A 23,672-nucleotide genomic window follows, 5' to 3' on the forward strand; every position below is an offset into this window, starting at 1 on the left:
CCACTGTCTTGGTAGTGCTTCAAAACAAAACAATAACAAAACAGTACTCCCTGACCTTGAGCCGTACTGCCTGTAAGGTGTTTACTGGCAAGCAACCAAAAAGGGCAGCTGACCTTACACAGCACTTACTACGGCTGGAGACCCTGCCTCGGGCCTTCCATGCACTGTGCCACTTAATCCTTACCATAATACTAGTAACGTAGGTGCTCTTATTATTCTCATTCTGACAAATGAGGAAACTGAGAGGTTAAAAGCTTGCCCAGCATCACACTACCAAGGAAAGTGGTAAAGCCAAGTTCCTGAACCAGATGGCCTTGACAGGAGACTGGGCTCCTAACCACTTCACGCTGTTTTGCACAAGAGGAACACACGTGGAAACAAATGAACAAACAAAACCCCCCAAATCCTAGAAAACAACTCAAGGCATTAAAATAAGAACAAGGTCACTGTAGACTCAGGTGGCATCAGAAAACTTTGGGGACACGATTCTGAGCAAGGCATCAAAGCAGAGTGGGAATGGGGGCATCCAGACAAGAATGGCCATGACGTGCCATGTGGGGCAAAAAACAGCATCAGCCTAACGGAAGGACAAGGTTGGATCATTTTTAGTAGAATCTTACCGACTTCTGTCCCCTCACTTCTTTCTCTTTCTGGTTTTCCTTAATAAAGCAAAATGCAGGGGCGCCTGGGTGGCTCAGTGGGTTAAGCCTCTGTCTTTGGCTCAGGTTGTGATCCCGGAGTCCTAGGATCGAATCCCACATCAGGCTCCCAGCTCCACAGGGAGTCTGCTTCTCCCTCTGACCTCCTCTCTCATGCTCTCTCTCCTGGTGTACAACTGGCCTTACCCCTTTAGAATTTGATAATCTTCCTCACCCGGATTTGAATCAAGCTATTTGAATCGTGTTAAGAGTAACTCCTTAGTGGGGTGCCTTGGGCAGCGCAGGTGGTGAAATGACTGACTCTTGTTTTGGCTCAGGTTGTGATGAGTCCCGCATCGACTCCCTGTTCACTGGGGAGTCTGCTTCTCCCTCCACTCTTCCCCTCCTGCTCGTGATCTCTAGCTCAAAGAAATAAATAAAATCTTTTAAAAAATATTAAAAAAAATATCGTAATTCCTTACTTTAACTGAATGAGAGAATTTCCCTTTTTTCCCCACCCTCACTGTTGAACCCTGGCCGTCTGTGACAAATACATGGCAAAGACATCACATACAGTACAGGAAGTTCAAAGTTATTAACGTGTTCCAGAACATCACTGTCCATTAGCTGTTTGGAACCTAGAATTTATTTTCCCATGGAAATAGTGGTTAAGTTCCCAGTGGGTCTACAAAAGCTAGCTTTACCGGGAATGTAGCAGAAATGAACACTGTAATCTTTGTGTTGAACTTTGCCTGTTATTCTGAGGACTCAATGGATTTCTCTTCTTACTACGATGTTTTAACTAACCAGCACTTTTGGAACAGTTTTTCATTATTAATTCTAGAAAAGGTTGATAATCACTTATAATTGTACTCGGATCCAATCATTAATACTGCTTTTGGGTGTTCTTTTTTACTGATCATTACTTACACAACTCTGGTTAGAGTTGGTAGTCCACGGAACGTCTCCAGAATGCCGACAGCCTGGGCTAGGAGGTTACATTCTTCTGCCGAAAGCGTGATAAGGCAGTTAGATGGCACTAGGGACACATCCCGCCCCTGGTGCTGCCAGTGACCAATGGGTTCCTGGAGGGGGTATCTTTTGGGACTTGTCGGGGGGCAAGGGGGAGACTTTCTTGGCTTCTGTCTTGGCATCAGGTAGGAATTCCCAGGTCTCAGTGCCCCTGGATTAGGTGTTAGAACGTGAAGACGACCTGATCATGTGTGTTTTGACTACAGCTAAATCTACATTACAGAAATTTCATACTCAAATAATCTAAAACCATGACCTGGATGTCTGCCAACTACGCTTGCCTCAGAAACATTTTCTTGCAGGGCACCGTAACCACAATAAAACCGGATCTTTGTTTTAGATAGAAACATTACCAACAAATGTTTCCAAAACAGAAATGCTTAAAGTGAAAAAAAATTGTGTCTATGGCCATCATAATAGTGTGGTTTTGAAAACTTTTAGGCTCTGTACATATAGCCTACTTCTACCTTTTTACCCCTTGGGAGTTTTTACACTGGCTAGGGACTCCTGATGACTTTAGCATCTGTCTTTGGAAATGTATGAGAGAAGGTTTATATACATGCCCTTATACCCCCCACAAAAAAACCCCATGTATAATTTGTATAACCACGTCTGCTGTCAGTGTCTTTTTAAATACTTGATTCTGTCAGCAAACATTTGCCAACAAAGGCATAGGTTTATTGCTTAAAGACATGTAATATTATTAAACATGCATAAATCTTTCATTTTAAATCCACACAATCTATGGATGAGACCTTTTAAGGATATAGGTGGTATTTTCGTAATGACTTCACAGTTAAGTGTTCATCATAAGGTGGCTAATTTTTACAAGGTTAAAATAATTAATACTTAAATAGATCAGTTAAAGATTCTAATATAGCAAAAATATTAAATTAAGTCAAACATTTTCTATTTCAACGAGAGGCCAAACTGCTTGTGAAATGAAGGCACAGTAACAGAATAAATAAGACACTACTGCTTCAACTATCATTTTGGTCAAACTCTGGCATTCATTCATGCCTGCAGGTCACTGTCGTCCATTAACTAGATCTTTATAAAATAGCATAACCTGGGGCGCCTGGGTGGCTCAGTGGGCTAAGCCTCTGCCTTCGGCTCAGGCCATGATCTCAGGGTCTTGGGATTGAGCCCCGCATGGGGCTCTCTGCTCAGCAGGGAGCCGGCTTCCTCCTCTCTCTCTCTGCCTGCCTCTCTGTCTACTTGTGATCTCTGTCTGTCAAATAAATAAAATCTTAAAAAAATAAATAGCATAACCTTACAACCATAGGTAGCACTTCTAATTATGCTAGTACTTCACAACATACACTGTTAATTTTTTCCTCTCTTATTCACAGTGCTATTTCGCTGACAGCTTGCATTCCTCAAAATAACATAGACTTAGTTACTAGACCCCGGGAAGGTAAAATAGGCCCCTGGTTGTCACTAACGAGAGTTCCGATTGCTGGCTACTCAAAATTTGGTTTTGGCAGAGGGCATAGGACAGGAATCTAGCATTTCCAGATACAGAACATAGAGCTGTGGTAGGCACCTCAGCAATTCTAGAGCACAAGGAGAATTTGAAATCTTCTTAGAAAGTTTTAAGGCCAAGAAGGTCTACACCCCCTTGAAAGTATAGACAGTTATCCCAACTGTAAATGAAGAAAAGAGAAAGAGGAAGAGGAGAGCAAAGAAGGAGAAATAACCCTGTTTGGAGCTTTTGGGGGCATTACATGAGAGCACATACATAAAGTGTCCAGCAAGGTTACCAAAATGCCGTTGGGGCTCAATAATATTAGCCAAATTTGAGTTTTGGGATTTTTTTTGGGGGGGCACAAAAATAGGGTTATTTAAGGTTAATTATGTCAGCGTTTTTTTGTTTTTTTTTTTTTAAAGATTTTATTTATTTATTTTACAGAGAGAGAGAGATCACAAATAGGCAGAGAGGTAGGCGGTGGGGGGGGGGAATAGGCTCCCCGCTGAGCAGAGAGCTTGATGTGGGGCCCCATCCCAGGACCCTGAGATCATGGCCTGAGCCGAAGGCAGAGGCTTAACCCACTGAGCCATCCAGGTGCCCAGTTTTTGTTGTTGTTGTTTTTTGTTTTTAAGATTTTACTTATTTATTTGAGAGAGAGCATGCAGGAGTGTGGGCATGAGCTGGGGGAGGGGTAAAGGAAGAGGGAGAAGCGGACTCCCTGCTGAGCAGGAAGTCTAAAGAGGGGGGTGCTGTATCCTAGGACTCTGAGATCATGATCTGGGCCAAAGGCAGACACTTAACTGACTGAGCCACCCAGGAGCCCCAGTTAGGTCAGTAGTTTTGTTACTACCTGCAGCTTCTAGGAATTACAGAGACACACCTCCTAATACAAGTTCAATGAGCAACTGAAACACTGACCAATCAAATGCACCAATATTGCAAACATAGTGAGATTTCTTTCTCGGTTATGCTGTAATTCCCCAAGTCTGCAGCTGGTGGATAAATATCATGGATTATAGCCATGTACAAGTCAAGCTTTATAAAGAGAAAGACACTGAAATACTAAGATTATGCATCATATCCCATATCCCTATTGTGCAAATAAGTCTGTGGGACACAAGAGGGATTGCATAAAAGGGTGCAGTCAGCTTAAAGCGAACACATCTTAATTTCTTGAAAAATGCAAAGCATATCTATAAAGTCACATCATATAGAAGAACAAGTTCGAAACCCGTTTTTCAAGTCCACTAGGGTTCCATGTTAAGGGAAGTAATTTCCTTGTCATGACCAACGTGTTTGATCTCCAAATGTTTTTTTAAAAACTTGTAAATAAAATACAACTTCCCAGTGAGGTTTCCAAGATAAGAATCAGTTAATTTTACTTTAATTACTTTTTTTGTTTTTAAGATTTTTCTTATTTGAGAGTAAGAGGACAAGGGAGAGAGCACAAGCAGGGGGAGGTGGCACAGGGAGAGAGAGAAGAGGCTCCAAGCAGGCTCCCCATCAAGCAGATCCCAGACCCCGGGATCATGACCTGAGCTGAAGGCAGCCACTAACCAACTGAGCCACCCAGGCCCCACAACTTTTGATTTTTCTACTAATGAGAAAAAAAAAAAAAAAAAAAAAGCCCACAAAAGAAAACCCAGACTATTCAGGTACTGTATTCAAATTTAGATGATAAAGATGGTAAAGATGATAAAGATAAACATGAAAATAATAAGTATTTGATATATGCATTATCTGAACTCACTTTAACATTATGGGAATTTCTAAATTTGGACGCTCAAAAGAAGAAACATTTTTAAGTGGAGTCATCAGTTATTTCTAAGTGCTTTGCAATACATTTTAAATGAAAGAAATTAAATATTCTGCTGATTCGAGGCACTAATATTACAAATCTATTCCCACTAGGTTAGCAAACATATGTCAGAAAAATAACTTTTAGTCTAAGATTCAATTCATCATTCCCAGTAGAACCCACAAAAAGATCCTTTAGTCATTTTTGGGTACTCTCCCCTTTCTTGGCAAAAATAGAAAAATATCTCTGGAATTTATTCTCCTCCAATAAGAGTTCTGTGGGAATTGTTGCAAGGGGGCGGATCCCTTCTCTCACCTCTGTGCTACCTCAGCTTTGTGCAACTTTGATCCCACTTACCTACGAAGCTTTGCTCATTAAAAAAAGTAGACCCGTGACATCCACTGCAATATATTAAAAGTAATTTATAGAGGCCGGCAGCACATTGGAAGTTATAAACTAACACAGCAACTTGAACAAAAACACACATTTTCCCATTCTGTGACACAGAAAGTGGGCAGCAACACGTGCAAGTCACCAAAGATCTAAAGAATCCAATGGGAAAATCCAGTATCTAGGTCTAATAAGCAGTTTCTTAATAAGCAGTCTTAAAGAAAATCTAAAGCTAAATCCAAATCTATTTCCAGTTTTACAGTAACCTTTCTTCCTGGGGAGACCATAACAGAATTAGAATTATTTCCAGAAATCTGGTCAGTTACCCTTAAGTTGTATTTAACCTCTCAATGATCTCTGCCTTTATTTGCACTGTGAAAAATAAACAGCTGTATCCAGCCTTTCTGGACACTCAATAGGTTTTATTTACATTGCTTTGAGAAAAGGAGACAAAAGACATCCCTTTACAACTGTCTTTTCGCAATCTCAGTTTTGAGGGGAATAAATAACACACATTTTTATATATAAGGCAACCTGTAAATATACATGTAAAAAAATACAAACAGACAAATGAAGATAAAGTGGCTATGAAGTCTCTTGAAGTACAAATTTATAAACAGACCACCAGCCCCAGAACTTGGATCTGCAATGGAGAAAAATCACGATCAGCCTGAAATAAAATAAAATAAAATAAAATACCACTGCCCCCGACATGGAAAAAAAAAATTAAATAGACAAGAGAAAACAATAATCACCGGAAAACCTGTGTCTTGTAAAGATTTCTCTCCATCAGAAGATGCAGAAACATTTTGCCCCGTGGTGCAAATGAAACGTTTCTCAAGCACCCCCAGTTTCTTCCCCGCCTTTTCCCCCAGGCGCCGGTGTAGACGGCCGGTGTGGACTTTTTTCCAGAGATGAGAAGTAGAAATTTGTACTTTATCGGGAGCGGGTGCACTTTTCCCCCCGGCCCCCCTTTCCTCTGCCTCCAAGATGGTAGGAAAGTTGTCGTTTCGGAGGGCAGAGGAGCGGCTCTCTGGTGTTATGTCCTCGCAGTGCCTGTAGTGGTGCTGTAGGAGGCTGCTGCCTCTTCTGTGCAGCCCCGGCAGCCCTGCCTTCTTGGCTGGAGAGTATATTCAGGGATTTCCCCTTAATAATCACCGACCCTGGGAGCACTTTTTAGTTTCCAAAATAAAAATATGATCCTCACCCCTCTTGCTTGACAGGGAAAGGCTCTCGCCGGAGCCCAGGGGGGAGCAGTAGCAGCGGCAGCCGAGCTTCCTAGTCCATTGCCAGCGCCTCTCACTCTGATCTGTCAGCCCGGCCGAGGGAAAAGGGGGGAAGGAGAAAAAAAAAAAAAAGCAGCTGAAAGGTAAGCAGAGGCGGCCCCAGGCCCGGCCCACATCCCCGGGCTCCCGTAGGGCGGCGGGCAGGGCCGCGCAGGCAGGGCGGGCGGCGAGCGCGCTTACGTGAGGCCGGGGATCCGCCGGCCCGCGTCAGGCCCCGGGCAGAGAATGAAAGGGTGAGAGGGGCCGGCGCCGGGGCGGCGGGGGCTGGGGGCCGCGAGGCCCTGGGGGCGCCCACGGGCGGCGGTGGCTGGCGGGCGGGCGGGCGGGGGTCCGGCCGGGGCCCGAGCCGGGAGAGCAGCGCGGCCTGCGCGGGCCGGGGTGGGGGTGTGGGCCGGGGCGGGCGTTTGGGGTTGTTGGGGGGGGGAGCCGGCTAGGCCTCGGGCCGGCGGGCCCCGCGGCTGCCGCGCCCTGCCCCAGCACCCCGGGCCTCCCCGCGACCCTCCGGCTCCCTCGGGGCCTCCGGGCGGGACGGCGGCGCTGCGGGGCCGGATCGTGCGCCGGGCCGGGAGGCTCCCCGCGGGGCGGCAGGCCCGGGTTGCCGGGACGGGGGCTCAGGGCCTAGGAGTGGGGAATGGGCACCCTTCCGCCCCCTTCCCCTGGTCTCTCGCAGACGCCCCCATCCCCCTCGATTCCGGTAATAGTTGAATTTATTTATCCCTCTGTGCGCTCCGGGCGGCCAGGCCGGGGCGGGGCGGGCGGCCTGGCGGGCGTGGGGTGGGGTGGAGGGGCGGTGAGGAGTCAGGTGCAGCCGCGGCCCGGAAAGTTTCCTTTTAGGCCCGAATTGGGGGTTGCCCTCCTTTCGGGGAGCCCTGGTCCTAGCGCCTGCGACCCCCGAGGGCGTGGGGGAGAGCACTCGGCTATTTTGCAACTCTTTGCCAGTTCCTGTCCATCGAAGGTACTCCGCCCCTGTACCCCTCGCCCGCGCCCCACCCCACTCCCCGGCGAGCCCTTCCTGGGCTGCAAACTCCCAGCCCGTTCCCCTGGAGCCCCCCAGGCTGGGGAGCGGGCCTTCTCTGCCCGTTTGGAAAAGTTTTCCAGGGATTTTTCTTAGCGTATTAGTTAGTGACTGGGCTTTTGCTGCGGGAGAGGAGGAGGTAAATTCAGGTGGTATTTCTCCTGGGTAGGCTCTCCTAATCGCCTTTTTAGCCCTTACTCCAGAAACCGGGGGTGTTCATTTCAGATTAAGCGTCCCCCCTCCTTTCTTCCCGGACTCCTTTGGGTCTCAAGCCCCCGTTTCTGGACGGTCCCCGCAGAGGGAAAGACTGTAGGGAACGGCGAGGAGACTGTCATTAGAGGGGGCTGGATTTCTGGAGCAGCCCCCAGACGTAGGAGTTTCCTGCCCTATTTGGTCAGTGTCTGGTAAATCAGACACACGAACAGAACCCAAGGGGGAGACCCTGGTTGTCAGCACGCTTGGAAGCATTAAAATTTAGGAGGAGGGAGAGGAGGTGGGCAGGGCAGCTCCTGAAACAAGGTCTACAGTTTAAGGATGAGCAGTTTATCTATTCTGACAATAACTCTTTGAATTTATGTGATATTCTTATATTTGACCCTAGAGATAGAAAATGGGGGATTTTAAGGAAACTTGTTATTGCCACAACTCGGAAGGGTCGGTGGAAGAGCCCTCAGGGAACTGAACATAGCTGACACAGTGTGGTTTTGGTAATTTTTTTTCTATGTTTAAACGGATTTAATTTTAGCTTTATTTTGGTGCCTTGAGCTTTGAAAGTTGCAAAAAAAAAAAAAGGAAAGTCAAAAACTTTAATTTCCAAATCTAGATTTCCTGGTTTTCAGGGATGGGATGTTTCCTGTGGTTACACTTAACCTCCTTTTGGTTGTTCTTTAGTATAGAAGTGGAAATGTTAATGTCCTCTGGCCCCACTACCAGCCCCTGGTGTGGGCAAGTGTGGAGGTTATTTTTCCTCTTTCACTTTTATTTTTCCCCCCTTTCTTTTTTTAGTGGACCTATGGTATTATGTGCTGTGTATGTGCGTGTGTCCTGCCTGGTATCAGGCTGTAGTTTGCTGGCAGAGGTGTTCCACATTCTGACCACACACACCCCAGAGGACTGTTACCTAGTGAAAAGCTGCCCCTTGCAGAGCAAGAGATAACCCATGACTTAGTCTGACTTCTGTCAGGGGTGGAAGTGAGACTCCTTCTGTGATTCTTACTAAGTGTGGCTTTCTTTTCCTTTTGTCTGCCTAAAATAAAACTCCTTCTGTTTCTCCACAATGATAGATACCCAGCCAGTTAGCATTTTACTTAAGGAAAGCTTGATATTTGAGGTTGTATGGATTTCATTCAAAAATGCAAATTACATTTAATGGTTGTTTAACTTTATTGATGAATTGAAATTGCGTATTGACTCAGACATTTTCATAGGCTTGTGTACCCAGAATTGTTACTTCTGTTATAGCTCGCCCTTATTTTTAGAGCATGTTGGATAGAAGAAATGATTCAGTGAGTCTCTTTTCCTAGAACATTTTAGGATTTAAAAAGAAGATCTCTTTGCCCCATAAATTAAGATCTTTAAGGTATATTGTCGACTTGAGTTTTCTAAGCTTTCAAAAGGATCCTGTCCCAAACCTACATAATTTCCTAATCTAATCAACTTGTGGGCTACTTTACTCCTGAGGGAATGGAGGATTTGATATTTTTCTAAGTTACATTTTTTTTAAAGATTTATTTATTTATTTGACAGACAGAAATCACAAGGAGGCAGAGAGGCAGGCAAAGAGAGAGGAGGAAGCAGGCTCCCCGCTGAGCAGAGAGCCCGATGCGGGGCTTGATCCCAGGGCTCGATCCCAGGACCCTGGGATCATGACCTGAGCGGAAGGCAGAGGCTTTAACCCACAGCCACCCAGGCGCCCCTCTAAGTTACATTTTATTTGAAACTAATGAGGCTTTCAGGGCAAATACTGAATTAATTTTAAATTGCAAAGGTAATGTATTTTTCACTATTAAATATTTAGTTTCAAAAGTAGATGTTTAATTTGTAAGTCTGAAATAATCATTTTATTTCCTCTGAAAGATTGTACAAGGAAATTTGTATACTCCCACCCCAGCTATTTTCCTCAGAAAATCATTTTATAAAAATGAAACACTACTATTTTAGAGAAATGAGATTTTAGTTTATGTGGATTTTAAAATTTCGAAGTCAGAGCACTCAAAATTAAATATGTCATTTCAAAAAAAAAGTGCTGATCCATTCATTCTCACCTGAGATGTTTCCCAAGAGTTCATAGCTCTCACTATCCAGGTTTGGAATTGCAGTTATGAATAATGAGAGGTCATTTATATCTGAATACAGTTAGCAATATTGTCGGACACGCAACATCCCGTTTCTCCCCACACACACCTGGTGACTTGTAGACAATAGATGAATAGGTGAGACTGGGTTGGAGGCCGCCAATTGTCCCCAAAGCAGATACTCTGCAGTTTATACAATGGGGTCACATTTAAGTCCCTGTAACTTATGCTAATGCCATTCTGCTTTGCAAAACAAACAGCAGTGGAATCTCCTTCCCACTCCCCTCAGGTACGGGTCTGTCCCAGAGTCCTCACTGTCATGGCTGATTTTCTAGAGAACGTTCTTTTGAGACACTTGGGGAGTTACCTAAAGCTTAAAGTTAAAACCTTAGGCCTCTCTATCTTTTCCCACCTTCACTTAATACGCCAGGTTTCCTGGGCTGATTCTTTCCCAGAATGTGCTTTGTTTTTAAACAACTTCTCAGTTAAATTTTATTTGTAGGGTGGTATCCTGCAGTCAGACACATCAGGACTGGGCTTTGGGTTCTGATCCCAGCTCTTCCACGGGGGTGGGTTACTTAATCATTGGTTTCTTTATCTGTAAAATGGAAATACAACATTTGTGGTGCAAGAATTAGATGAGATAGCCCATGTGCAACTTGGCTCTTAGTAGGTCCTGGTTAACGATTCCCCTCGTCCACCTTACCCTTTTTTAATTAAAACCATTTATTTAATTTTTTTTTTAAGAATTTACATCTTTTTTTTTTTTTAAGATTTTATTTATTTATGACAGACAGAGATCACAAGTAGGCAGGGAGGCAGGCAGAGAAAGAGAGAGAGGAGAAAACAGGCTCCCGGCTAAGCAGAGAGCTGGATGCGGGGCTCGATCCCAGGACCCTGGGACCATGACCTGAGCCAAAGTCAGAGGCTTTAATCCACTGGGCCACCCAGGTACCCCTAATTAAAACCATTTAAATACCATCTCTCTTATTGGCTTGTTTGCTTTTTTTCTGACTAAAAGTTATACAGGCTCATATTCATCCCACTCAGACCTGTTTTTCACACTCAGAAGGTAACTCACCACTGTTAACATATTTTGTTGTGTTTTCTCTCTGTGTGATTGTGTGTACATGCAACATAATCTTAGGATCTCCCATTTAACAGTGTTGTGTAGTTTTCTGTTGGCTAAGCTCTTTTGCTGGCCTTGTAGCTCCTGTGATGGGACAAATTGCTTAATTTCACTAAGTCTCAGTTTCTCCATCTGTGAAAAGGGTTGATAGTAATACCTTTTCCATTAGGTTGCTGTGGCCATTGAATGACTGGAATCATACATAGTTTCTAGAATGGTGCCTGGTGCATGACTTTTATATAATATTTTCCTCTAAAGATTTTTACTATTCTGGGTGTGAGATTTTTTTTTCAATGTGAGTAAGTTCTTGGTTCCGCAGATATTACTAATACTAGTAAGTATTTGAATACAGTTAGAATAGTATAATTACCTTCATGGGGCAAATAACTGTTTTTGTGCCAGTAAAAAGTTGGCAGTGTATTCCTAGACGTCTCAGCAGCTCATAGTGGTCTAGCTGTTGAATTCTGTGAGTTGGCAGATGTAAAGGATTGGTAAGTGCGGTGGGGAAGAAAGGTGGGTTTACTCGTAGTTAGTTGCTCCTTTGACACTTTGGAGTTCTAGGCCTGCTAGGGTGTAAGCCGCAGAGCTTTGAGGAAGCCCTAGTCCTTGACTTTGGCGGGCCTACCCGGGGAGGGTGGGATGTTTACCCGAGGCATGATGGGAGTTGCCAGAACCAGGGCCGTTCCATTCACTCACCAGATCAGTTTCCTTTTGGTCACTGTGGCCTTGTTATACAAAGACAGGTTCTTTGCCCTTGAGGAGTTTTTAGTCTAGTGGGATTAAAAAAAAGGCTGACATTCATCATTGAATGATAAGGGATAGATTAGCCTGGAGGGAGAAAGCCTATTTATTCTGGCCTAGGGGTAAGCCTTAAAGAGGAGAAGGACTTTCCAGGATTTCTAGACTTTAATAAGGGTTTCTGCCCTAAGCGAATGGGAGGAGTTAAGCATTCCAAGAGGTGGGACCTGCTCCTATGAATAAATGCCTGAGGACAAAAGAGTATTCTGTGTTGCAAATTGTAGGAGTAGTAGGAATAGGAATAAATAGTGGGAGGGGAGAAGTCCGCCAGGCCCGGTCTTAAGGAGTGTTGGTGGGCTCGGGAGTTTGCATTCCTTTTGTGTTCCTAGTGGACCCTGAAGGCCTTTGGTCAAGTAAATTATTTGCGTTCTAGAGGATCCAAGTTGTACAGAGTGGAAGGAACAGGCCAGTGAGGCAGCTGCAAAGGAGAGATGGAAGGTTTGAACTGAGGCCATGGCATTGACAGTGGAGATGGAGAGAAGTCAGTGGAGAGGCTGCTCGCCGAGGTAAAGTGGTCTGCATAGGTTGGCCAGACATAGCTTGTTGGGGGGAATCACCCTCACAGGGATGACAGCTGCAGCCGTAGAAGCAGAAACATTTGGCTTAGTCTGGTTCTTAATCTTCTGGGGGAATCTGATGAACTCTGTGGATTCTTCTCCAGAAGAATGCATTTTTGCATGTTTACAGTTCTGCATGTGGCTTGAAACTTGGGTTCATAACCTGTAGTCTTGGGGTAGATGTAGAGTGGAAGATCAAATGAAAGGCTGTAGAAATGTTTTGCTTGATTCACTTTTTATATGTTTGTGACTTTATCACTGCCATTTCATAGATGAGGACATAGATTTACTTGGTCAAGGTCAGGCATCTTTATTTTAACAGTTTAATGGGCTGCTTGCATTTTGTGTGGAAACCTGGATTTCTACTTCTGAAAAGTGGCTAAGGTTTAGAAACCTTGGGTCTGTGTTTTTTTCCCTTTTTTCTGTATTGTCTTTTTTTTTTTTTAAATCCCGACAACTTGCTGGAGCTGGTTTGAGTGAGCCTCCTTTAGATGAGCAAAGTTTGCCGGTCTGTCTCTGGCCGGCCCCTGTGGCACGTTTAGGCATTTCATCTTGCAACCCTACAAACTAAGAAGAAGAAAATCTTGCAGAACAGGGACATTTAAGGGTGGAAGCAAGAAAAAGGAAGCCACTGAGCTGCCAGAAAGGAGAGATTTTCAAGAAAGAGAAAGTGGTCAACAGTGTCAAAGTTGCCGAGAGGTTAAGTAAGATAAGGATGGAAAAGTGTATGTGAAATTTAGCAACAAAGAAACCATTAGTTTCAGATTCTTAGAAGGAAAGAACTTTGAGGACTAGAGCTATAACTTAGTTTTTCCTCTGGTGCTGCAGTACAGGGTTTCGGTAATGATGGGGAGTGACTGTGGCATGGATAGGAATTCAGCATTTGTTGTAAAGGATAGTTAAATGGAGTTCATCAACGCCGTAACCGAATCAAGCGCTGCTCATTGGTATTTTCCATCACCATATAGATGCTCTATAAAATGTAAAAAATATGCTTTTAACATTGGGTTCCTGAGCCAATAGAGATGATAGGAAACAATTCTTAGTGGTTCTGTTACTCAAGCCCCAAGGAGGTGGGAGGGCCTGACTTAATGGAGAATTACCCTGTACCATTCAGAAAAGCACTAGCCGCTGGAGAGAGCATTTTAGCCCTGCAGATTCTAGATTAAAATGATAATACCAATAAACTACTACTTACTGCTTTTAATAGTAGTTAAGATTAAGTGATTACTATGTGCTGGGTGCCAAGCTAAGTACGGTTCATGAAATACTTAATTTAATTCTCCTAAACAACTCAATAAGGTACATGCTGTTATAGTTCTGTCTTTACATAGGAGGAAACTGGAACCTAAATAATTTGTCCAAGGTCACACACCTAGTAATTAGCAGAACCAGATTGGAGCACCATCTCCCATCCCCACTAGAGCCGAAGAGTGCCTCCCCAGCTGCTGCAGAAACTGTCCTTACCTTTCTAATGAATCAGCTAAGGAGCTCAACTAGTGTAAAGGCCGTATTTAATTTCAGTTCATTACGCAGACTTATTTGTACAGCGCTGTTTGAACACAGTATTTGTCACAAAACATATATTCAGTAAGCACTTACTTGGTTTATTTTAAAATATTTTATTTTGAACTTTAATTATGCTGAGTATTATCTATGTTTACAGGTGATAGGCAGTTTTCTCCCTGATCGTTGTTTTCAGATCACATCAATAGGCAGATTTTCATCACTTCCGAGTCTAATTTTACCACTTTTTACATTGGTATGTGGGATGTTAGTTTTTTTGTTGTTGTTTTTTAATGAGTGTACTCAGCTATTTAGTATCTCATGTTTTTGAGCTCCAAGAAGTTGAATTAAAACTTGTTTCGGAAATAAGTTAAAATGGGGAGACAAGTTTTTTAAGACCTGTGAGTATATGACTTGGGATAAGTAAATTTTTTTTTTTTATTGTATTAAATATATTAGAAAGCTAACATTGTGGGAATTTAGGTGCTGGATTTAAAAAAATTGTAAGGTTTGTTGTTGGTCTAGCTCTTAAAAGGGGGTAGAATATAAAATTACAGGTAGCAATTAGGGGAAAATGCTGTGGCAGTGAAATGAACATGCTTCTGAAACATGAGACTCAAAAGAACAGTCAGGACACACAGAGTTTCCACATGGATGTGGTACAGTGGCAGTCCCAAAGAGAATAATGTTCATATTTTGGTCAGATTGGTTTATGTGTTGCTGTGGGAGACTGAAAGGGCCATAGGTTGCTTTTGTTAAAAGCTTGTCTTCCATTTCTCCCTGCTAATGTCTTATTCCTCCGTATCTGCAAAGAAAAAAACTATGGAAAGGAATCATTTTATTTTCCAATTAAACTTAGAATAGAATATCAAGGAAGGTTTGTTGTTACTATCGTTGTTTTTTAAGATTTTATTCATTCATTTGAGAGAGTTTTTAAGTTTTCTTAAACTTTTAAGTTTTCTTCTTTTTAAAAATTAAAAAAATTTTTTTTGAGAGACAGATTTTTTTTTTTTTTAAGATTTTATTTATTTATTTGACAGAGAGAGATCACAAGTAGGCAGAGAGTCCGGCAGAGAGAGAGGGGGGAAGCAGGCTCCCCGCCGAGCAGAGTCTGATGCGGGACTCAATCTCAGGACCCTGAGATCATGACCTGAGCTGAAGGCAGAGGCTTAACCCACTGAGCCACCCAGGCGCCCTGAGAGACAGATATTTTTAATAATTTTTATTTTTTATAAAAAACGATAGGTTGCCCTTTTTTTTTTTTTTTTTTAAATTTATTTGTCAGAGAGAGCACAAGCAGGCAATGTGGCAGGCAGAGGCAGAGAGAGAAGCAAGCTCCCCCTGAGCAAAGAGCCTGACGCGGGGCTTGATCCCAGGACCCTGGAATGAGACAGAGAGATTGAGAGAGAGAATACAAGCAGGGGGAGAGGGAGAAGCAAGCTTCCCGCTGAGCAGGGAGCCCAGCACTGGGCTTCATCCCAGGACCCCAGGATCATGACCTGAAGGAGCCCAAGGCAGGTGTGTAACAGACTTAACAGACTGACCACCCAGATGCTCCTAGGAAGGAGTTTTTAAGATCTTACACCTGTCCATTGTTTCCTGCTCTTGAATTCCAGTATATGGACATGTTTGCCATGAAAATACTCATTCTGTGAGACTACTCTCAGTAATGGTTACGTTTGCCTTTTGGTAATAAATAAGGGTGTGTATTCTGCTCTGCTCTGAAGTGCTTAATTGCTTGCTTTCTCTTTAAGGGAGCATAGATCGACTTATGTTCCCAACAAGTTATTTCCATAGCTGAAGATCATATCTGCAGTTGCTGTTAATAAGTTGAGTATGGTTAGGATTTTTTTCTTCTTTGAAGTGATGCTGATCATGTGTTAAAAAGTAGAGCTTAGGGGTGCCTGGGTGGCTCAGTGGGTTAAAGCCTCTGCCTTCAGCTCAGGTCATGATCCCAACGTCCTGGGAACGGGCCCCCCATCTGGCTCTCTGCTCAGCAGGGAGCCTGCTTCCCTCTCTCTCTCTGCCTGCCTCTCTGCCTACTTGTGATCTCTCTGTCAAATAAATAAATAAAATCTTTAAAAAATAAAAAAAAGTAGAGCTTAGGGTATAGCTTTTCTTTTCTTTTTTTTCTTTAATTTTATTTTTTATAAACATATAATATATTTTTTCCCCAGGGGTACAGGTCTGTGAATCACCAGGTTTACACACTTCACAGCACTCACCATAGCACATATAGCTTTTCTTCTTCATGGATTAGACCATGTAATAGTGTTTAAATACTATTTGACTAAAATCATGTGGGCATTATGTTTCTTCTCTTTATATCTTTGTGTTTTATTTATTTACTTATTTATTAAAATACTTTATTTGTTTATTTGAGAGGGTGAGAGAGAACAACTGAGAGGATAAGAGCAGGAAGAGGGAGAAGCAGACTCCCTACTGAGCAGGAAACCCTATTCATTTCGGGGCTCCATCCCAGGACACTGAGACCAGGACCTGAGCCTAAGGGAGTGACTTAACCTACTGAGCCACCCAGGCATCCCAATATCTTTTTTTTTTTTAAGATTTTGTTTATTTATTTGAGGGGCACCTGGGTGGCTCAGTCTTTGAGCATCTGCCTTTGGCTCAGGTCATGATTCCAGGGTCCTGGGATGGAGCCCCACATCAGGCTCCCTGCTCGAAGGGAAGCCTGCTTCTCCCTCTCCTACTCCCCCTGCTTGTGTTCCCTCTCTCACTGTCTCTCTCTCTCCCTCTCTCTGTCAAATAAATAAATAAAATCTTCATTTAAGAGAAAAAGATTTTATTTATTTATTTATTTATTTTTTTGGTTTATTTATTTGACAGATCACAAGTAGGCAGAGAGGCAGGCAGAGAGAGAGAGGAGGAGGAGGCAGGCTCCCTGCTGAGCAGAGAGCCCGATGCGGGACTCGATCCCAGGACCCTGAGATCATGACCTGAGCTGAAGGCAGAGGCTTTAACCACTGAGCCACCCAGGCGCCCCATTTTATTTATTTATTTGACAGAGAGAGAGAGCACGAGCTGAGGGACGAGCAGAGGAAGAGGGAGAAACAGACGCCCCGCTAAGCAGGGCGCCCGGCATAGGGCTCGATCACTGGGATCCTGACCCAAGCTGGAGACAGACACTTAACCCACCCGGGAGTCTCTCCTCTCTTTTATGTCTTACAACAAATGTTAAGGAGTGAAGGAGGCTCTGTGAACTTCACCTTTGGAGTTGGGGTAAAGAACTTCTTCAGTTGTAGGAAGCTACATGAACTAATGAAGAAAAAAAAGTTGTGTTTTTTTTTTTTTTCCCTGAGATCTGCCTTAGCGCTTTTGTTTTAATTAAAAAGAAAAAAAACCCATTAACGTAAAGACCAGATGAATAGTTGTTTCCAGTTTATACATGAAGTGATTTTGATATTAAATAATACTCGTTTAGTAGGAAGTTCGATTTTGAGGCAGAGGGCCATTTTCCTCCAACATTTGTTACTTTTTATGGTATACTAAGTGAGTCTGAATACATTACAGGATTGGAAATATTAAATATGAAGATTAAATTGAGCTTTTTTTTTTAAGAGTGTGAGAACGCAAGCAGGGTAGGGGCAGAAGGAAAAGGAGAGAGAATCTTTAAAAAAAAAAAAAATTTTGTTTATTTACTGACAGAGATAACAGGCAGGCAGAGAGAGGTGGGAGGGGAAGCAGGCTCCCTGCCAAGCAGAGAGCCCAATGTTGGGCTTGATCTCAGGACCCGAGCCAAAGGCAGAGGCTTAACCCACTGAGCCACCCAGGCGCCCCAAGGAAAGAGAATCTTACACAGGCTCCGCACCCAGCACAGAGCCTGATGCAGGGCTCAGTCTTAACAGCCCTAACTGAGATCATGACCTGAGCCAAAATCAGGGGTTGGTCACTAGACTGACGAAGCCACCCAGGTGCCCCTAAATCGAGCATTTAAAAGAGGGATTTGAAAATGAATTGTTGCTTGTTCAAAAGGAAGATGGAAAGACTGATACAGAGTTAGCTTAAGATTTTTAAGTTTTATTTATGAGAGAGAGAGCGTGTGAGCACATGGTGGGGGGGACAGAGGGATGAGCAGACTCCCGTTGAGCAGGAAGTTGGATGGATGCTGCTCTGAAGTTGGATCAGGCTCTGAGCAAGGCAATCCCTTAACCAACTGAGCCACCCAGGCGCCCTGCATTCTTGTATATTTTTTACACATTATTTGCTGAATAGGCATTGGGTACCACATTATATGGTACCTGTTTGATGTTCATGAGATGTACTGGAATATTCAGAAACTTTCAAGTTTCTAATTATACTTTCTCTTGTTGTGTGACTGTGGCTCTTAGAAATTATCGTATAGACTATCTGAAGTTCCAATTTAGCAATTTTTTAGAAAATTATTTAATGATCCCTGAGTGAATCTAGTAACATTTGTTTTAGGTAGACGGCCTGGAATTAAGAGTTATTGTCACAGAAGCTATTTATGTAAATGGCTATATTTGTTGAGCACCTATTAACTTCTGGGCACCATGAGATATAGTGATGAACAGAGAATTGCTTGTCCCTCTGGGACCTTTATTTTTTTAGGTGGGAAGACAACAGAAGAATAGGCAATTACCGTAGAATGTGATGATTGCCAAAATGGGGAAAAGCATGGAGCAGGGAGCTAACGTAGCCTTTGGGAATCTGCTTGTGGCCATGACTAAGCTGGGTCGTGCAGTATTGGCCTTGGGCTGGCCAGAGGTTGGGGGAACACAAACAGGGAAGATGTCCACTGCTCTGGGCAGAGAGGGCAGCCTTTTAGATCTGATGAGACTAGAGGAGCCTGGGTGCTGAGCTGGGGTGAGGTCCTCCAGTTGTGCACTTCCTTTCGAATGCATCTTATGGACTGTATCTTCTAAAGAAGAAAATTGTGTCTTTTTTTTTTTTTTTTAAATTCCAGGTTTTTTAATTAATTTAATTTTTTTTAATTCAAGTTTTTTTTTTAATTCCAGTTAACACACAGTTAAGAATTAGTTGTGTGTGTGTTTTTTTTTTAAAGATTTATTTATTTATTTGATAGAGATCACAAGTAGGCAGAGAGGCAGGCAGAGAGAGAGGAGGGGAAGCAGGCTCCCTGTTGAGCAGAGAGCCCGAGCTGGGCTGGATCCCAGGATCATGACCTGAGCCGAAGGCAGAGGCTTAGCCCACTGAGCCACCCAGGCGCCCTAAAAATTAGTTTTTAATTAATTTAATTTTAACACATTAGTTAAAAATTGTCTTTTGCTATTAAATTTTTCACAGTCTCTGAGAAAATGATGGGCTTTTCAGAAGTGCTTAGTAAATACTTGCCATAAGCTAGAGGCTTGTGGATTTCACATAGTGAAATAAATTGAGTCAAGTTTATTAACTTTTTTAATAACTTTTTTTTATTCTTTAAAAAGTAGATTACAAAAGTAATGTGTTTATTGTAAAAAATTAGATAATACATTTGTTTTATAATTTGGGTTTTATTTTGATATATTTTACTATACAGAATTTTAAAATATATTTCTGGTTAATGATGGTGGAGTACTGACATCTTTGTTCTCTCTAAACCAATTAGAAATAATAAGGAGCATGAGAAACAGAAAAGCAGCTCATTCTTTGATAACTAACGAAATCTTACAACCAGAGTATGTGAATTAGTGCAGGTAAGTGCAGTGAAAATTAAACCAAGACAGGAGAACATGAACTCCCGAGGGCGCAGCTTTCTCCCAAGTGGCTGACCCACATGGGAACAAAACCAATAAGCCGCATATATGTAGTGGCAAAGCTGGTGTGTACATTGCGCTCCCTGAGTGGTAAGAGGTGGGGCTGAATTAGGGACCGTGCAGTCATACGAATTTTGCAGGGAGTTTAGAGTGGAGGAGAAACTGGCAGCAAGCAGCCATACAGCGGCCAGTCTTGGTCAACTGAAGAGAAATAAAGCCTACATTATCATCCCCCGAAAATCTGTGGCATGTGGGCCTCTGTGACTTGGGGAGATGAGTTCAGCATTGAGTCAAGCTTCAAGGGAAGAGTGTTGCTGAGAATCATTTTCAGAAACAGCACAGCAAGTGAAGATTACGAACAGAGTTCCCTATGGTGGGAGGTGGCATGGGACGTTGGGAGTGAGATCTGGCTCCTCTGAGGCAGGAGTCTAAACTAACGATGAGACCCAAAAGCTCAAGAAATCAATGATAAGACAGCAGGAAGAGATAAGAGTGAACTGATGGAACCAGGTTAGAAAACAAAAGAATCTAATCATTATAGAAATGAAGGTCACTTTCAAAGTGGCAGATACACACTCTAGCTGGGAATCATGGAGGTAAGCTTGAGAGATTTGAGCAATCCAAAATGGAAAAAAGTAAAAATTAAGAAGGACTAGAGAGTAATAGATATGAAACACAGTGAATTTAGCATACCAATAATTGATATCCCTGACATATAGGATCATTGACGCAGAAAGAATTTGTCAAGACAGTAAGAGTTTACCACAATAAAAGACTTGATATTTTAGAATGGTTTCTAGTCTTTCAGTGTAAAGACTATTGTTGGGTCAAATGGGGAAAAAAAAAAGCCTCCTATAAAATAAAAGAGGCTGGACTTAAAGACTTTTCCATTTTTCTAACATGTGGAAAAAACTACAGTCACTAGAGAAAAAAATATGACCCAAGAATTTTATGTCCAGGCAAGCTATAGCTTAATATGAATTGACACATATTAAAAAGCCAGGGCTTGGTGCTCATTAAGTCAGCCCTGCAGGTGGGGACTTGGGGGTGGTAGGGCTGGAGAAGGGAGGGTAATTATAAACTATTGAATCAAGAGATGAGTTGAAAACTGAGTTAAGGGGCGCCTGGGTGGCTCAGTTGTTAAGCAAGTGTCTTGTCTTCGGCTCAGGTCATGATCCTGGGGTCCTGGGATCAAGCCCCACATCAGGCTCCTTGTGCAGCAGGAAGCTTGCTTCTCCCTCTCCCACTCCCCTTGCTTGTGTTCCCTCTCTTGCTGTCTCTCTCTCTGTCAAATAAATACATAAAATCTTAAAGACAAAATCTGGGGATGCCTGGGTGACTCAGTTGGTTAAGTCACTGCCTTCGGTTCAGGTCATGATGCCGAAGTCCTGGGATCAAATCCCATATTGGGCTTTCCCTGCTTTGCCGGGAGCCTGCTTCTCCCTCTCCCTCTGCCTTTCCCCCTGCTTGTGCGCATGCAAACGGTCTCTCTCTCTCTCTCTTTCTGTCAAATAAAATAAAATCTTGAAAAAAATATGAATTAAAATAATTGGTGATTAGCATTAAATAAATTTAAGTGTAGAACTAATATTAATATTGTGGCAATGTAGAAATAGAAGGAAAAATTCAGAATTGGGGATTGGGTAGATGGTTATAAAAATGAAAATTTTTCTCATCATTCATAACATGAGATCAATAACAGTAACGCTAAGTACAGCCGACCCTTGGACAGCGTGGTTTGAACTGTGCTGGTCCAAACTGGATTTTTTTCTGTAAATACAGTAGTGTAAATGTATTTCCCTTACGATTTTCTTTAGCTTACTTTATTGTAAGAATATAGTATATAATATGTATACATGGGAAATTTGTATTAATCAACTGTTGTATTATCAGTGAAGCTGCTGGTCAGCAGTAGGCTCTTAGTAGGTAAGTAAGGTCAAAAGATATACTTCGATTTTTGACTATGTAGGGTATTGGTGCACCTAATTCCTGCATTGTTCAGGGGTCAACTATATACTAATTTTCTTAGTGTGGAGTAAAGAGATGTTATCTAAAGGACATAGACTAAATCTTCCCAAAAAACAGACTATATAGTGAAATATGTTATAAAAAATTAAAAGCTAAAAGGATTTTTAAAACATAAAATTATGACAAACTCTTTGTCATATAAACAAATACAAAATTATAAAATGGATAAACTCATTTATTAGAAGAAAATGACAGATTGGAGCAAAAAAAAATGCATTAAGAGAGGTATCTGAAAAGATTCCAGCAAGTAATATTTTAGTGAGTTTATTATTTATTCACTTATTTAGTGAATTTTTTAGGTGTCGTGACCATACAGTCTTTTTTGTCAAGTACTCAGCTCTACTGTTAGGGTGGGAAAGCAGCCATAGATAACATGAATGAACAGGACCATGTTCCAATGAAACTATTTCCAAAAACAGGTAGTGGGCCACATTTGTCCTGAAAGCCAGTTTGCTGACCCATTAGCAGAAGACTTTAAAAGGTTAATATAATAGCATGATACATGGAATAACAACATACCATGGAAACATTCTTTTTCAAGCAAACCTCTTAGACCTCAAAGAAAATATCAGTCAAATCCAAAAAGCAGAGATATATGCAGATTGTGCTCTTTATTCTTAACTAGAACTAAAGCAAAAGAAAGTATAAAACTTTGCCATCTGAGAAAATTAAATAACCCTCAGGCCAAATGAAAAATTGAAAAGTCAAATCCAGATTAACTAGAAAGTACTGATAGCCAGACATCTATGTTAGTACCTCTGGGATATGACTAAAGCAGTATTCAGAGGAAAATTCATAAATATAAATAAATTACTAACCAAGAAAATAATGAGAAAAAAAAATAGTTCAACCCAAAAAATTAACAAAAAAAAAAAAAAAAAAAAAAAAAACCGGAAAGAAAGCAGAAAGAAGGTATTAGCAGATATAAAGGCAGAAATTGGTGAATTTAGAAAATATACATGGAGGTACTAATAAATCCAAGAGATTTGGGCTCTTTATTTATATTTTTGAAGATGTTAGTAACAATTTTAAACAGATAAACTCCTGTTGAGCCTAATCATGAACAAAGGGAGAAAACACAAATATCACAAAAAAACCCACAAAAATTCTGTGTGAACGCACACAGAATATGAGAATGAATCCCAGATACTTAGAAAATTAAATGAAAGTGATCATATTGCTAAATTGTGCGCAGGTAATTTCAAAACCTGATGTGCACAAAAAAGCACTATGAGGCCCAGGAACCTGCTAAGGAACATTATAACTGCAGTGCTTTTTCACTTTTTCCAGAACACAGAAAAAGGGAAAGGATTTTCTAAGTTATTTTTTGAAATATTATTTTGATACCAAATTCTTTATTTTTATTTTATTTTTATTTTTTAAAGATTTTTTCTTTTTTTTTAATTCATTTATTTGACATACCGAGATCACACGTAGGCAGAGAGGCAGGCAGAGACAGAGGAGGAAGCAGGCTCCCTGCTGAGCAGAGAGCCCAATGCGGGGCTCAATCCCAGGACCCTGGGATCATGACCTGAGCCTGAGCCGAAGGCAGAGGCTTTAACCCACTGAGCCACCCAGGTGCCCCATACCAAATTCTGAAAAAACATTAAAAAACCCAAGCTCTAGACCATTTTCAAATTACAAAAATCCTAAAAATTAGCAAATGTAATTTAGCAAAGAATAATACACGATGACCACATTCTCAGGATGAGCTATCAGGAAATATTAATACATCAGTATTGGGAAGTACTAAAAGCCATGTTTTTAACAGAACAAAAGAGAAAAGATTTTTTTTTCAAGAAGCTGAAAAAGGATTTGGTAAAATTAACCATCAATTCTGAGGGTTTTTTGTTTGTTTTTTGTTTTGTTTTTTTAAAGAAACAACTGAATAAAACGAATTATGTGATACTTCCTTAACATAACAGGAAATAAGTCTTTTTTTTTATTTTTTTTTTAAAGATTTTATTTATTTATTTGACAGACAGAGATCACAAG

General features: G+C 41.8%; 2 protein-coding genes across 6 annotated transcripts in view; one reads left to right on the forward strand and one right to left on the reverse strand.

Moving 5' to 3' along the window:
- Positions 1-4,763: 4,763 nt before the first annotated feature.
- Positions 4,764-12,522, reverse strand: LOC116869034 (translation initiation factor IF-2-like). The gene is made up of 5 exons (XM_032859842.1): positions 12,415-12,522; positions 6,911-7,233; positions 6,537-6,790; positions 6,085-6,449; positions 4,764-5,972 (listed from the first exon to the last, which is right to left on the reverse strand). The coding sequence occupies exons 1-5, from the start codon at positions 12,520-12,522 to the stop codon at positions 5,940-5,942; spliced, it is 1,083 nt and encodes a 360-aa protein (XP_032715733.1). The 3' UTR covers positions 4,764-5,939.
- INO80D (INO80 complex subunit D) overlaps positions 6,611-23,672 on the forward strand; it is a 60,501-nt gene continuing 43,439 nt past the window's right edge. Inside the window, exon 1 of one of the 5 annotated variants that reach the window (XM_032859985.1) lies at positions 6,611-6,698. The gene's annotated coding sequence lies outside the window, so the exon portion shown is untranslated. Of the gene's footprint in view, positions 6,699-6,740; positions 6,849-7,075; positions 7,310-7,414; positions 7,571-23,672 lie in introns of those variants that run through there. The other 4 variants (XM_032859981.1, XM_032859982.1, XM_032859984.1 and 1 more) reach the window with 4 other exon arrangements.

Source organism: Lontra canadensis, unplaced genomic scaffold (assembly GCF_010015895.1).
Source record: "Lontra canadensis isolate GAN:19392208 unplaced genomic scaffold, GSC_riverotter_1.0 scaffold18, whole genome shotgun sequence".
NCBI classification, from domain to species: Eukaryota; Metazoa; Chordata; class Mammalia; order Carnivora; family Mustelidae; genus Lontra; species Lontra canadensis.

Excerpts from the sequence above, each read along its gene's own strand:
- LOC116869034 (XM_032859842.1), bottom strand. The coding sequence starts at position 12,522 with ATGCATTCTTCTGGAGAAGAATCCACAGAGTTCATCAGATTCCCCCAG. Across the intron at positions 6,450-6,536 it reads TTCCCTGTCAAGCAAGAGGG|CCAAGAAGGCAGGGCTGCCG; the intron begins GTGAGGATCATA and ends TATACTCTCCAG. Across the intron at positions 5,973-6,084 it reads TACAAGACACAGGTTTTCCG|ATCCAAGTTCTGGGGCTGGT; the intron begins GTGATTATTGTT and ends TCTCCATTGCAG.